Here is a 16517-nt window from a genome sequence, read left to right as displayed (position 1 = left end):
AATATAATGTATATGTTTGTAGTTCTGTTGCCTTTTCCTTTATTAATAAGAATATCTGCACAAGAAACATCACCCTTATTCCTTATTAGTTTATCCATTTATGTAGCTGCTTACCTTCTACCTGAAATCACAATTCTCTTTTTCTGACCTCACAACTGGGGCTATGGTAATAATGTCACCAACAGACTGCAGATTGTAACTTCAGGGTGGGAATAAGCCACATGCACAAATGACCTTTTATAAACAAAGCTGCTATTTTAATATAAATTTAGTACTAAAAAAGGAAGGGAAAATAAATACGCCTCCTTCCACAACGTGATTTATAGGCAGAATTGTCTATAAAGAGTGTGTGTGTGTGTGTGTGTTTTAAAGCATTCTCAGATGAAGTGTCAAGCACATTTTAACACTAGTGGAACTCATTCTTAAAGAGCTAGAGACCTGCTTCATTATCAAGTAGAGTTTTAAGAAACCATACAAGTGTGTGATGTACTGATAATGAACTGTGCTGTAAATTTGTGTAGCAAGATAAAGTAAAAGTAATCATGGTATCACCAGCCCACCTATAGTGAGCTACAGTGGTCTCTATTAAAAGATCAGTTTTTACCTATTGTTACCATATATAGTAATATATCAGACAACTATTATTTTCTGTACTGAGAAATAATTATGGTATCTCACATCCTATTGTATAACTGTTGACAAAATGATGACTTTTAAATGATGACTATTGTTTATGCAAGAGATTCCCAAACATCCCACTCTTCCCATACTGTATGTTAGCAGGTACTTCTATGCCTCAAATGTATGTACAAAGAAGAGCACATTTATTGTGAAGAAAACAGTAAGAAAATTGAAACATTCAGAGAAACAACAGAGGTCCTGATCCAAGCACGCTGTAGCTAATGGAAAGATTGTCCTTGAGTCATAAGCGCAGGAACTAGGGATGCAGGGGTGCTCCAACACCCTCAGGTTTTAGCTGGGTCCTGGCCTGCCGGTCTCCCAGTGCCCAGGTCCCAGCCCACCAGCCCCCAGGTCTCAGCTGCTGGCCCCCTGGTCCAGCTAATGGCTCCGGGGTGGGGAAGGGACCAGGGGTAAGGGGGCTGGCTTTTAGCACCCCCACTATTCAAAGTGTTCCTGAGCCACCGCCTTGAGTTCAATGGGATTGGATTAGGCCCATAATGGACACACTAACCCCCCATTTCGAACTAAGGTACGCAAATTCAGCTACGTTAACGTAGCTGAATTCGAAGTACCGTAGTTCGAACTTACCGCGGGTCCAGACGCGGCAGGCAGGCTCCCCCGTCGATGCCGCGTACTCCTCTCGCTGAGCTGGAGTACCGGCGTCGACGGCGAGACTTCCGGGATCGATCCCAGAAGATCGATTGCTTACCGCCAGACACGGAGGTAATTGTAGACCTACCCGATATGTCAGAGGAATGCTACTTCTCTAGCATTCTACATACACTGTAACACAGTTACACTTAAAGTGAATATGTACCATCAGTAATCAGCACAGAAAACTAAATAATTACCAGCCTTCTCTTAGCTGGAACATCTTTCAAAACTCCCAAGACAAAAGACATGTATTTAATATAACCTGGACATACTACAATAACTTACAGCACTCACTAGCTTCAATCTATCAATTGTAATATTAAAGCCCATATAGGACAACCCACATTTCAAAATCAACGTGCAGACAGGTATTAACATATGGATACAATCACAAATATACAAAACAGCAGACATAATTAATACCTTTAACTTAAATTCTTTTAATCTCCTGAACAAGAAGTGCCATTTGACCTTTTAGCTGGAGCTTTCTATAGACAATTATAATCAAATACATACAATTTCATTTGGATGACTTTGCTAAAAATTCATTAATAACAGGAGATTTTTTCAGACACTACTTATAAGAATGTGACCATTACAATGGAAGTACAATGGCAGAAGCTGTCACTATACTCTGAACATTTGCAGTGAGAGCAGAACATCAGGCAGGCCTATGTAGAAGAGCTCTGCTGTTAGTATTTGCCTATTGCAGACTATTATCTAACTGGGATTATATTTTTATATTTATTTCATGTGTTTGTTTAACTTTGGAACTGAGAGACGGTTTTGGCATGGAAGTGCCTTCATTTGTGTGGGAGCCAGGAACCAGGCTGGAGCTCACCTCTCGTATTAACAATGTGCAAGTCTTCTGCTGTAAATATGAGTGTAAAAAACGTTGCTGAATTATATCAATATATATAGTATAGATATCCGTCTGTATCCCTGACTCTTGAGGTTTTCAAATATTATTGCATTATTTTAAATGCATTTCTCACTGCCTTTTTAAAATGTCTTTCTATATATTCTGTAATAATAAATACCAAGATAATTAAAACAAATTTTATCCAGTATGCAATGTGTTTTATTTTAATTAACTCTTATTTAAAAAAAAGTGAGAAGCTTCAACTACCCAAGTATGTTCATATTATATATTATGCACATACATACACACAATAAAAATGAAGGTTACTAACTTGTAATTGAAGTTCTTTGAGATGAGCCTCTGAATATTCATACTTACGGAAATGCACCAATCGGTGTAACATAGACAGTACAGCTTTCTTCAAGCAGTGCCTATCAGAGTGCCTGCGTGTCACCTCCTACCTTTAATGAGCATTCTGAGGGTGAGGCTATAAAAGAAGGCACAGAGCCCTCTACTGCCTCAGTTCCTTTCAACTGCAGCACAGTACACTACAGAAGTGAACCACTGGATCCAATGGACATGGAGCTTCTCTCTTATTACCATAATAGTTGTTAGTTCTTCTGGGTAATTTGTTGTTGGTCTTAGAGTTAGCCGTTTACAGGTAAAGTTAGTATAAGTTTTGTCTCAGTTCCTTTCAGAAGAGGATCTGAAGAAGTAGTAAGCAGGTTTCAAAAGATGTGCTTCCTGTCTGTCAGTTTCCCCAGCACTGGATGACTAAGTAAGGTACCTAGCATGTGTCAGCGAGGAACATTATTCATCTACATGTACAATATATTCTACATTTATGTCTAGAGTATGCTAGGAGAAAGTCAATAGACTTCAGGCACTCTTACTTCAGGAACCCCATCAGCTAAACCTTTCCAGATCTGAGAAATTGGCGCATAAAGGGAAGAGACCTATGTTGGTTCTATCTTCAGCACCTGAAAAAATTAAAGTGCCTAGGAAGAATGTTGAATTGGCACTGGATTTGCCTCCATGTATGTTCACACTGCTCAGAGGCCAGAACTTCAGATCTGCTCAAGGGTTCTAAAGTGCTTGGAGCACTTTCTTCAAAGGTGTTGAGCAAGGATAAGACTACGCCTTTGGATCAGTCAGTTGTGGTTCTGAAGAAGAAGGCTGCTGATAAAAGAGCCACTGTTAGCAGGGCCTGATCTCAGACAGGCAATTCATCAGACCCATCTCACTTGGATTCATCTTCCTCCTTTCCATGACAGACATCAGGATTGGGTCCATGAAGCACCCCCATCCTTGGACCTGAACCTGCAGATACAAGAATTTCCCTAGATCTGAAAACATCTAACGTATCAGATTGATGCCAGGAGTTTTATTAGCTTTGGCACCAGTATCAGATCTGAGAAAGACTGTGAGTGGTCCATCACAGGCAGTTAAATCAGTCTCTGGATCAGAGCGTCATATCTTTTGTGGAAAGAAGAGAGAGGTTCCAACAGTGGTTATTTCTCAATCTTCTACTCCTCATTAAAGGTGCAGGTTGGAGGACATTCTGAGCTTTACTCCAGAGTTGTCATGGCCTCCACCTAAGATTCCTATGAGATCACCAGGCAAATCTTTCTGTCAATTCAGACCTATCCATCTTCTGGTTCCAATGTTATCTTCTATAAGCTCTGTTACCCATCCAAGATTGGATCTACAAACAGAAGAGGATCGGGACAGATCTGCTCAACCTAGACAGCCTAGGTTTCAACTACCTAGGTCAGGGTTTATGGATCATTTGGATCTCCTTATCCCATGGGCATGTTTCCATACGGGTGGTTTTGGCAAGAATGGCAGCCTTGAACTCCATGGCCATACTGGCCTCCAACTAGGAAATTTATGGGATCTCCCCAATATGACTGATAAAGAGAGGCTCCTGTTGCTAAGAATGAGAACATATCAGTGCCTCTGGATTTTGTAGCCCCAGATCCGTTAGTCTGCTGCTACTGTAATAGGTGATGTTTGTCAGAGGAAGATGAGGAAACAGTTGAGCATATGGAACATCAGCAGTTTAAGATTGTTCTGATTTGTTCCCAAATGAAAATGGGGGCATATCCTCAATGTTTTCTCCTTCTGAAGATGCTCTCCAATTGTGTGAGCTAGTGTGGTTTCAACAATAAAGTTACCTTTTGAGGCTGTGGAGGAAGCTTCTCATCTCGTGTTTGATATTTTGGGAACTCCCTGAAAAATAGTTTCTTTCCCTATTTTGGATTTAAAAACAAAACAACACCACCGCCAACAACAGCCTGCAAAAACTAGTTGGTCCAATTCAGCTTTTTGTCCACTCATTTCTAAGAAAGCTGATAAACTGTACCAGGCTGTCATATCCCATTACCATGTCATTTACGGGATAAGATGGAGAAGGTTCTACCGTCTAGTCTGCATCAGGTGGCACATTCCCATGAGTGGGAATATGCAGATGCCACTCAAAGAAGAACCTGGGGTATATTGTATCTATAGTTTGCAGGCAGATAAAGGTATAATACATTATTGGCCCAGTCCTGGTCTATGGACTTCAATGGAAGAGTCAGTATCTGTAATATACATGGCCCTAGTTTTCAAAGATGTGCATGTCTAAGTGCTCACATCCAATCTGGCATATGAATCCTTACTGTATGCAAACAAGCAGAGATTACACACACACACACACCAGAATGTGCAGGAACAACCCCCAGCTGTTGTGTATGCACCAGGGATGTGTACACCAAGGTCTGCACACACATAAGGCAAACTCACCTTGGAGAGTTTGGATCAAAATATGTTGTTCTAAATTGTAAAGATTAGTGAGGACAAAAGTGACATTAAAACAATTATAAAATAGCATTTGTTGGGGAAGCAATCACATTTGCTGACAAGTGATCTGAAATGTGTGGCTTTTAGAGCACAAAGCAAATTCTGTTTTCAGGTACACATTTGTAGCCCCAGGTTGTATGCATGAAACTGACAGCTGAGTTCAGATACGCACCTATGTATTTTAAAACTAGGTAAAACATTAAACACTGTACGTGAAATTTTCAAATATGAAAATCCCAGCCCTTTTCTATAATTGTGATAATAGCAGCACAGTTATGGAGTGGTATGGTTACTAAGTGTGCAGTTTGTTTTAAGATATATAGCTCTTGCTCACTGGAAGCATTTGGCCTTCAAATGTCGGCCTTAGTATTTGTAGGCTTAATCCTGCAAAATTTATGCACAGAAGAAACTTTACTCAAGTGAGAAGGTTCATGAACTTAAATGAGATCACCTCAGCGGAGCAGAGTTACTAACATGCTTATTTACAGGATCAGGCCCTGTGGCATTGCAAAGACCATTTCACATGTATTGTTTCAATCACCACATATAGAATAAACTGAAGAATTAGGCATACATTATAACACTATAGGCAAAGGCATGAAGTCACATAAATCAGTTGCAAAGTAAGGAGCATATATTGAAAGCACTGTGAATCTGCATTTTATGATGTTCCCTCAGTGACATGTGTGTTCCTAGAAGAGCTGATATATTATATTTTCCTTATATTGTGCTATTCCACATATCTCAGTAAAATTATTAGGGTAGTCCTATGAAGAATAGAAATTACTTACCTATTCATTTCTTCAAGACAGTCAGTTGCAAAGTAAAAGCTCTTAATTTTTGGGTGGCATGCTTTGAAGGCACTGTAAAACAAACAAAGGAGAAAAATGTAGTTTTCTTTTCAAATAGTTTGTCTATAATGACTTTATTGCCCTTTGTTGATAAATTTACATGATGAGGTTGAAAAGTCCTCCTCAGACTTACTTGCTCTTGGGTTCTTCAGAATGTTATAGAGTTACACATACATTTTGCTATATAAGTTCAATGAAAAATGATAAAAGACAAAAACACCTTATCATCTATGGATGAAAACTTTTCAAAGTGATCATTCTTTAATTGACCTCTCAAGTCCTCATCCTCAAAGGAAACCTGAATAACACCTTCAAAAGATGAGCCTGGGAGCTTAAATTCTTAACTTTGATAGGCACTAAAAACCATGGACTTTATAAAGACACTGGATTTATGGCTCATTACAACAATCTGTAACTCACTAATCACCCTTCCCCTCCTATGACTGCAGAAGTATTAACTGGCCATTTCACCTTGAATGGTCTCCTACAATATGTATTACTACTACTAACGCTTCCAATGTGTGGAACTAAACAATCAGTTCCACCTTATATTTAGCTGTGACACTGAGTACATTTCCCAGGCCTGACGAAAAGCTCTGTGTAAACTTGGAGTAGGTCTACACTTACCCCCGGGTCTGGCGGTAAGCAATCGATCTTCTGGTATCGATCTTCTAGACAAGACGCGATAAATCGATCCCAGATCGATCCCGGAAGTACTCGCCGTCGACGCCGGTACTCCAGCTCAGCGAGAGGAGTACGCGACATCGACTGGGGAGCCTGCCTGCCTGCCGTGTCTGGACCCGCAGTAAGTACGAACTAAGGTACTTCGAATTCAGCTACGTTATTAACGTACCTTAGTTCGAAATGGGGGGTTAGTGTGGACCAGGCCTTGGAAGCTTGCCTCTTTCACCAAGATAAGTTGGTCCAATAAAAGACATTACCTCACCCATCTTGTCTCTCTAATATCCTGGGACCAACATGGTTACAACAACACTACAAAAAAGATCCGGTAGCACCCAGGATAAATTTACCAATTCACTTCTGCATTTGTTTTGTCTCTCTAATCAGGGGCTTTTCATTCAAATTGAACTTGATGGCAGCAATCTTGTTACTCTGGGGGATATAAGAAATATATGCTTTGCTGACAAGTGAACAAAAATGTGGAAGCTCTCATTAGTGGGGGCCACTCACCCCTGAGTTCAGAAACAGCTTCTAAGAGTGAAACTTAAACCATCCAAACCTCGGGTGGTCTTGGGGTTTGTAATTTTCTAGCTTTGAAATTTTTTGTTTGTTTCTTGTAGTCACAATGGACCCAATTAACCCCTGATGTAACTTCATGGAAGTCAATGCAGTTACATCAAGAGTGAATCTGACTTGATTTCTGAAGCTGTCATCAGCTGTGTGGTCAATGTGTTATCTTTCACATACAACTTTTTCACAGATGAATTTTCTTGCTGTCTAGATTATTTACCATTTCTTCTGTTTTGGGACCAGCCTCTGGCTAGTGGTTCAAGATGTGTATATCTCTTTGCATCTATTGTAGCATCATTCTCTTATAAAATTCCTGGAAAGGCATTCAGCCAACAGTTTTCTGTTCTTTCACTAAAGAACTCATCCCAGGTCACTGCAGAGCTACTGCTAATATCCCACAATGTGTAATCTTTCATTTCCTGAAAGGCTGTCATTTCAGAGTAAATATCCACTGTTCATGTAAAAAAGTCACTTCCTCTGTTACAATTGCTCTGGCATTAGTTAGCAGAAAAATGAAAGAAATTCCTTAGTCTGTAGTTTTGACTGGTAAAATGGATAAGATGAAGAGTTGTCCACTAGCAAAATAACTTTGGAGGGTAGAATAGGTGATGATTCTGCAGGTGAGTATGTGACTACAGAGACAAAACTCTGTACTTTACATAATTTATTAACCCTATCTTCAGTTATCTATATGTTTGTTGAGTTTACATACTTTGCTGTCAGTATTATGTGCTTAAAGCATGTGGGATTTGCAAACAGAAAAAATAATCTAATTTTATTATTAACAATACAATGTGCACAAGTCTCAGGCATCATTATGAACAGTCCATGCAAGCACTGATCTTGGATTCAGTTGATGAGGACTTCTGTGAATCCTGTTTTAGATTTCATATGCAATAAACTGTGGAAGTAACATTTTGTTCATGATAGTTAATAAATGTCAAAAGTGTTTGTCTTAACAATACTATATACTGTATGATACTCCATAAAATTCCCCTTAAAATATGTGCCTCCCGCTATAAAAAAAAGTGTGTGTAGAGGCAAAGAATCATGCTGATATATTCATTTTTAAAACGTTATCTTAGCTCTATTTTAATAGAAACTCAAGTTAATGTGGTGCTGTGAAAGAAACAAGACTGACAATGTTACAGACTGACACCCTTATCTACAGAACAAGCAAGCTTCTTGCACCCAACACTGCAAATATGTCTCAGATCTGGTCTATGAGATCATCTCGTGAAGTAGGTCTGTAGTTCATTATTCTTGCGTATTCAGTCCTTGGCTTATCTTTTGACACTGCCCGCATGGGTTCCAATTATATGGACAGCTGTCCACCAAGAATTGGATTGAGAACCCCAAATTATTTTCCATGCAGGTCCTTAAAACAGGTATCTGATGAAAATACATAGACAGTGAACCTAGAGATGAATGACTTTGTATCCTATTATTAATTTCAAAATCAATTATGTGGAAAACCATGGGGAGGCTTAGTCCTTCAAAGTTAATGGATTCTTATCTAAAAGCACCCATTAAAATGATGTATTTTGGATATGCTCCCTAACTTGAAAAATGTTCTTCTGCCAATGTCCTGATCCATCCAGCATAGTCAAAGGCAAGCATCATGCTCCACAACAGCATTTATCAAACTGTTGTCTGCGGAGCACTGGTGGTCTGCAGAGAGCTGGTTGGTTACATGGCGCTCCTTTTTTCTAGCTGCTTTTACAGGCTAGAAGTGGCCCACTTCACTTGTCCATATACTTCACTGAAAGAACAGCTTAGATGCCTATAAAAGGAGCTGGAAAGAAGAAGAAGGAGTCCTTGTATTTGTTGCTGTGTAAGAGGATGCAAAGAAAGAGGAACTGCTGTCAGGAAGCAAAGCCACCCATGGGACAATAACAATTAGCTAAATACTCTATTATTTGTTACCACAGGGATGTTGCAAAGTAAAAATTGGAAGGTAAGTGGTCTTCCCAAGTTAAGGGGCAGGTGGCTTGCACAAAATTGAGGTGAGGTGCCCATCTGAATGGGAGCAGTGGTGGTTCACAAGACACTGTCATTCACACTACGAAAAAATATGATAAACCCTGGTGGTAACATGGTGTTCAAGGCTAGGAGCCAAGACTGCTTAGTTCTAATTCATTCTTTGCCATTTATTATGCAGCCTTCGGCAAATCACAAATCTCTCTGCCTCAGTTTCTCTGTCTACAAAAAAGGGATACTTACCTCACTTGGTTGTTGCAATTAGATAACATTTGTAAAGTGCTATATAAGTCCTAAGTGCTCTTAGCGTAGTCATACCCACATATCGTCCCACTTCCTTCATATTAATTCTTTCATTACTGATTATCTTTAATAGCTGGATTTTGTATTAATGGCTTTAAAATTGTTTCTACATCTGGACCAGAATTAATTTTATATTTAAAAAGTATAAATATTAGGTTCCGCATTTTTATTTTTAGTAAGATGTCCAAGGACATGATTTTGATTTTACATCTGCAGGTATGTTTTCACAAACACCAGAAGTTTTTGTATGTACACAAACTTAATGTTATAAGATATGCAGGAAAATGCATGTGAAATTAATCAGGCCTAGTCTGATTAGAAGATCCAGTAATATTGCACATGTGGAAAGATGGCTAAAACCAAAAAACACATAAGGGGACTAATTCATGTTACCACTGAAATAAATGGAGTTACACCAAGGAATAATTTGACCCATCACATATGTATTTTGTACAATTAACTGAATAATTTTTTTTTTATAAAAGCAAAGCAGTCTATTTATACTTTAACAAGAGGAAATCTCCTTTCCTTCTGTCCTCTTCAGAATCTGATCTTATATCAGATATCGTATTTGTTACCTCCAAATACCTCCAATGTTATTTCATTTACACCAAGGGGAGTTGGATTAGGCCTTGCAATAATGCCATTTATGATGCATTTTGATGGTTCCAGATATATTTAGCCTCTTTTATTAACAGTTTTCCAGTAGCAGTGTGGGGGTTATGTGCATGCACACATGTACATTTTGCTGCAGCTATATTTATGTGGTGTTGTTTCTTTAGCAAATATATATGCTCATTGTTGAACTCCTATAATGGTTCATCATAATCTGTACTGTAGTGTATCTAGAAAAAGGTCCTTTAATAAATATGGTAAAAAGCAAAGCAAACAAAATGAAATTACTATTACTTTATAGTGACATTATAATTTATTACGGGTTTTATCACAGAATTTACTACCATAATAGTGAGTTTCATGTCTTTTTACTGAATTTCTGGTATCATAGACATCCTCTTGCCCTCTGAGGGAGGTTGAATTCTGGCCTCAGGATTTCCTCAGGCAGAAGGGTGATGGCTATGTATTTTTTCTGGGTCCAGGTTTGTGCAGTGTGCAATTTCCAGGTCTTTGCTGAGCTACAGAACAAGTTTCTTAAAAGTGTGTGCCAAACTCTTTTGTTTGGGAAAGCCATTAGTGCGGCATCAAAGGAGTGTCTTAATATTTGTACTTGTTTTATATAAGTGCAATTTTAAATAGAATCTTGGCTGCACTGTTTTACCGTGAGATGCCTAGAATGGCATGAGGGAAAGCAGCCATAAGATTACAGGCTCTGTCCTATATTCCTAGTGCTCTCTCAACTCCCATTAAAGAAAATGGCCCCAGCTCCTTGGCTAGTGTACTTCAGCCATGCTTCATGGACTTCAGTGGATTGACAGATTTATATTAGGCAAGGATTGTAGTCAGTAGGCCTGATTCTCATATCATGCTGGCATCAGGCGGATTTAACTCCATTGATTTAAATGGAATAACTTTCATGAGGTCACAATCAGGCCCAATGGGAATTGTGAACATTCATCACCTTGCAAGACTGGCCCAATACAGTACATATAGGTATGCATCTTTTTTTTAAAAAACCTCTGCTTTTCCTGAGTCATCCTCTTTTGCAATAAAATAGCTGTTGAGAGCGATACTAGCTTTGTGTAGCTCACATTTCCATAGTTGTATGATAGGGGATATTCTTGACAAAGAAACGAAGTCCTCAGGAAATGAAGGCATCCATTATTTTGATTATTTATGATATATTCCATGATTAATAATATTTTGCAATATCTGAATTAGAATACCCAGGCTTGTATGATAATTAATAGATGTAAGAATTGGCTCAGCAAACAGTAAATATATAGTTATGAAAAAAGCTGAGATGAACACTAGTGTTATTAATATCCTTAATGTAAACCACACTGTAATATTTACCATTATGATTTATTCTGACTTTCAGAGACACAAATCAAAGCTATGGAAATCCCAGTTTTGCTGATTTCTTCTACACCCCATCATTAACATTAATACATACAGTAACAGAATTTTCCGAGACAAATGCATTCGAAGGCGGTAAATGTGGAAACAGCATAAGAATACAGAATCCTCTGCCTGTACAAATCTGTTGGCAAATTAATTATTCATTGGGGTGAAATTCACCCCTGGGCAATGGCTAAGCATAAAGCCCACTTAAGTCTCACTTCAGCCCATGAAACAGGACTAAAGTTACTTACAGGCCTTGAGCTGGCCTTGTAGTAAATGTTAATTTCACCCATAGACATTTTATACTCTTATCTCACTGACTGATTACTGGTCATTTGTGGATGATTCAATTGTATCACAATCTGTTATGACCAGAATTTGATGTTTAATGAAGTTATGAGGACAAAATATCCATGAGAAATGAGTTATTAATACCAGTTGGGGAGATGATGTAAAAGTTTAAGTAAATACGCAAAAGTACAAAAACACTGTTAATATTGTAATTGTTATAAATATTACTTGCGAATTGAATTAACTGGAAAAATTCTGTTTTGCAAATGTAAATAGTGAATTCCAGAATGAACAACCCCTTAAAAGGAATGGAACATTCTTATGGTGCCCACTAGATGGCGCACACTAACTAATTATATGTATTATAAGTCCTTCGATTTACGACACCCGACTTATGTTGGATGTCACTTACGACACTTTTCAATTGACTGCCTGTTTTACTCCTACCGAAGCTTGTTTCACCCTTACAATGCTCGATTTGCATAAAGTTTGCTTGAAATCAGTTCGTGATTGTGTTATACTGGTATGGAGCTGGAAGGGGTCGCTTCTGATTGGCTTCTAGTCAGCAAGGTAGCTTGTTGCCAGGTAGGGTTGCTGCTTGTTTTTGATTGGCTCCAGATCCTGGGTTCAGCCAATCAGAAAGCTTGAAGTGTGATTGGCTGAGGCTCAGCACATGTGCCATTCTCCCTGGCTTTCTGAGCCTGTGTTGTCAGCATTCTGAGCAGCATATATGAGTTTATATGTTTATTTGAATGCTGTTTACAAAATACAGTGTATAGTAAATACATTGAGGTTGCAACATTAGTCATCTATAATTCATTTAGTACAAAAATCTGTGTTATTGTGGTGAAAACGGTGTATCAAGCCTTGTTTTTTGTAAAGGGAAATCATGGCTCACCAATCTACTAGACTTCTTTGAGGGGAGTCAACAAGCATGTGGACAAAGGGGATCCAGTGGATATAGTGTACTTAGATTTTCAGAAAGCCTTTGACAAGGTCCCTCACCAAAGGCTCTTAAGCAAAGTAAGCTGACATGGGCTAGGAAGGAAGGTCCTCTCATGGATTAGTAACTGGTTAAAAGATAGGAAACAAAGGGTAGGAATAAATGGTCAGTTTTCAGAATGGAGAGAGGTAAATAGTGGTGTCCCCCAGGGGTCTGTACTGGGCCCAGTCCTATTTAACATATTCATAAATTATCTGGGAAAAGGGGTAAACAGTGAGATGGCAAAATTTGCAGATAATACAAAATTGCTCAAGATAGTTAAGTCCAAGGCAGACTGCGAAGAATTACAAAAGGATCTCTCAAAACTGGGTGACTGGGCAACAAAACGGCAGATTAAATTCAATGTTGATAAATGCAAAGTAATGTACATTGGAAAACATAATCCCAGCTATAAGACAGGGACTTTTCATCTTGGAAAAGAGATGACTAAGGGGGGATATGATAGAGGTCTATAAAATCATGACTGATGTGAAGAAAGTAAATAAGGAAGTGTTATTTACTCCTTCTCATAACACAAGAACTAGGAGTCACCAAATGAAATCATTCGGCAGCAGGTTTAAAACAAACAAAAGGAAGTATTTTTTCACACAACGCACAGTCAACCTATGGAACTCCTTGCCAGAGGATGTTGTGAAGGTCAAGACTATAATAGGGTTAAAAAAAGAACTGGATAAGTTCACGGAGGCTAGATCCATCTATGGCTATTAGCCAGGATGGACAGGGATGGTGTCCCTAGCCTCTGTTTGCCAGAAGCTGGGAATGGGCAACAGGGGATGGATCACTTGGTGATTACCTGTTCTGTTCATTCCCTCTAGGCACCTGGCATTGGCCACTGTCAGAAGACAGAATACTGGTCTACTTTGGTCTGACCCAGTATGGCCGTTCTTATGTTCTGTAAATCCCATCACAGTAAGAAATCTTTATCTACTTCCTAATTAATATACTTTCCCCCCCAGAGTCTTTCATTTAATTAAAATAGGAATTGGGTATCTGGATAGCTAAGAAAAGAATTTTCTAATTGTTTGTATTTGCATTACAGCTTATGCCACTTAGTCCAAGTTACATGTTTAAAGTAAATAAGAAACACCGTTGCCCATGAGGCTGTAAAACAATATCGGTCTGTTTTAGGGTTTTCTATATAACTCCTTTTCTGGAACTTTTTGCATTCTTAGTACAGATTGCAGATAAAGACAGACAGACCACTTTCTCCAGTGCCATACTTTACACAATATCCTTACAAAGGTGGTCCTTTCATTTGTAGAACAGTTTGACTCATACTCACTGTTTCCTTCTGCATTCAATGGCTCTATCTATCCTGAACTCAGGTAAACTGATGAATCCTTCTGCTTTTTCATCCTATCACAAGAGAGGAGGAAGTGCAGGTGAAAATGAGTACATTATTGAGAAAGAGAGAAATGAGAGGTGAGAACTGTACAGCTGTGACTTATGGTCCAAAGCCAGGTCAAGTCAAATTAATAAAGATAAAGAATACATTGTTCCCACACCGTTAATTCATGAAGATAGTTTACTTAAACATATGCTGTTGACAGTTTTTTATAAAGTGACTGACTTGTCAGTTCTCTAATCATGCCACAGTAACACCAGCCCTTCTGTGTTAAAGACAATACAGAGAACATTCAAATGTGAAAACTACTTTCAACATCATACCAGGTATTTGAACCCATTATTAATAACTCTACAGAGAGGTTCTCAGATTTTTTTAAAGAGTATATTACATCTTAAAAGTGAATGTATTGTGGACACTTCCCTTCCTAATGGTGACTGAAAACATTACTGCGGCAATTTCAACAATTGTTTGCATGGAAAAGTAATATTAGGAAAGTATTTCGTGTAATTTTCATTTTCTTAAACGTGATTTAACAGTGGAAGAAGAAGACCAGCACAATTTGACCAGCCAGCTTTCTGAAGACCACCCATAAGCGCTGCGCAGATCACTGATGGTTCATGTACCACACAGCCTGGGAACCACTGGCACACATAAGGAGCACCATCAAACATCTGCAGACACATCAGTAAGCCAATATACACACAACACAAGCATACACTCATACTGTTTTATTATTACCCCCAGCATAATCTAAGAAAACCAAATTTTAAAAATAAGTCTCCATGACTCAAATCAACTGCTCTCATGAGTCAGGTTTTCACATTTGGTTTAATTTTTAGAATGTAGGAATGAACTCATCCCAAGTGTAACTCATGGCTGAATTTCCCCACACTGTTGATAATAGGGCAAGATGACAGCAAACATCTTGTTAACCTAATTACTGGTAATAACAAATATGGAAAAGAAGTACTGTTTATTGCTGGCCCTTGTAGTTTTTGAAGAATGCCATGTAGCTTTTTTGCTATTTTATTGTTAGACTCACACATAGATGATTGAAAACTTCAACTGAATCATTGCAGCTGAATTTTTTCCTGTCCAGACCCATGTATCACAGACTCATGTCCAAGCAGAAATACAGTAAACTTTGCGTATTTAACTACTAATTGGTAAATATTAGCTTCCTTTATTTAAAAAGTAGCAAAATTTAATGTAGGCTGTTTTTTCTTTCTTTCTTTCAAGCGTAGCATATACTTACATTCTGGTTTGTGTACCAGTACAGTGAAGAATCCTTCAGAATAAACCAGTATTTTTTCCATTTCTGTGTAAAGTAACCTTTGGCATCTTTTTTCTTCCACAGCCAGCCCTCACAATCTCCATGGCCCAAGTCTTTGCAGGAAATCCGCCTCCTGCTCCCACTAGTCAGAGAGCTCCCTGTAAATGGGAAGATAACGTGAGAGACTGAGGGATCCTATTGCTATAAAAATAAATACAATAACTTACTTTTTAAAACTAGTGATGAGCCAAAACAGGAAACTCTAAACTGAAACCCTTCAAATTTCAGGGCGGAGGGTGTTCAGATTATAATTCCTGAATCTAGACATGTCCTATGATTTTGGTTTCCAGATGGATGCAAAAATAGAAGAGGCATGGTTTATAATTCTGGATTGGATTGAATAAAATCGTATCCAATTATTTAATCTCAAAGGAGTTTTGTCATATGGGGCCAAAATCTCATGAGAATAGTTTGTGATATTTTGGCATCATCAAATCCAAACCAAAAACCTTGTCCTGATTTGGCCTTTAAGTGGCATAAACTTAAATCTTGATCCAAATCCAAACACCACTTCCTCAGTCCGTTTTTAGTTCTTAATTTTAGCAGCCCTAAAATAAGTCAAATTCTGGTAAGGAAGTTTATCATCATTCCATAGGAATCATGGAACAGTAAATGCCCACAATATTTGTATTCTGATTTTAATTCATCAACAATATTCTAGATTTACTGAACTTAGTTTAAACACATCCTAGCTGATAACCCTGAAATGTCACTCTGTCTTACAGATATCACTATCAAACATAATTTTTTCTTAGTATTGTATAATTTTTCCTTAAAAGCCCACGGCAAAGTTAATTAAAACATTAGATGCTTTACTGTGAAAAATCAAATTTACATTTTTACATAAATTATATTTGTCTGACAGCTGTGAAGCAGTGCCAGAAGGTTAGATCACATTAAATTACTACCCCTTTCTTGATCGTATTCCATTGATCTTAATATTTTGTTCTTTTCAAAATAAGATACTGCATCCTGATCAGCTTTAGAAATACTACAAATTTATTGACTGAGTAAAGGAGAAGTCTTTAGGCAGTGAGTTAAAACTACAAACAGAATAAAAAGGCCAGTTTGCATGTACTATATATAAATTATACCAG

The 16517-nt window shown here is 38.1% G+C and overlaps 1 protein-coding gene across 1 annotated transcript in view; it reads right to left on the bottom strand.

The window, feature by feature from the left end:
* The window catches only part of LOC128843372 (connector enhancer of kinase suppressor of ras 2-like), a 530962-nt gene that overhangs the window by 42926 nt on the left and 471519 nt on the right, over positions 1-16517 (bottom strand). The window contains exons 15-17 of the mRNA XM_054040175.1: positions 15343-15502; positions 14022-14095; positions 5833-5904 (exon numbers count right to left, since the gene is read on the bottom strand). Coding sequence (XP_053896150.1) covers positions 5833-5904; positions 14022-14095; positions 15343-15502 — 306 coding nt within the window. The remainder of the gene's footprint in view (positions 1-5832; positions 5905-14021; positions 14096-15342; positions 15503-16517) is intronic.

This window comes from Malaclemys terrapin, chromosome 9 (genome assembly GCF_027887155.1).
Source record: "Malaclemys terrapin pileata isolate rMalTer1 chromosome 9, rMalTer1.hap1, whole genome shotgun sequence".
NCBI lineage: Eukaryota > Metazoa > Chordata > Testudines > Emydidae > Malaclemys > Malaclemys terrapin.
Note: the sequence above shows the minus strand (reverse complement) of the source record. Positions and strands in the feature narration are given on the sequence as shown.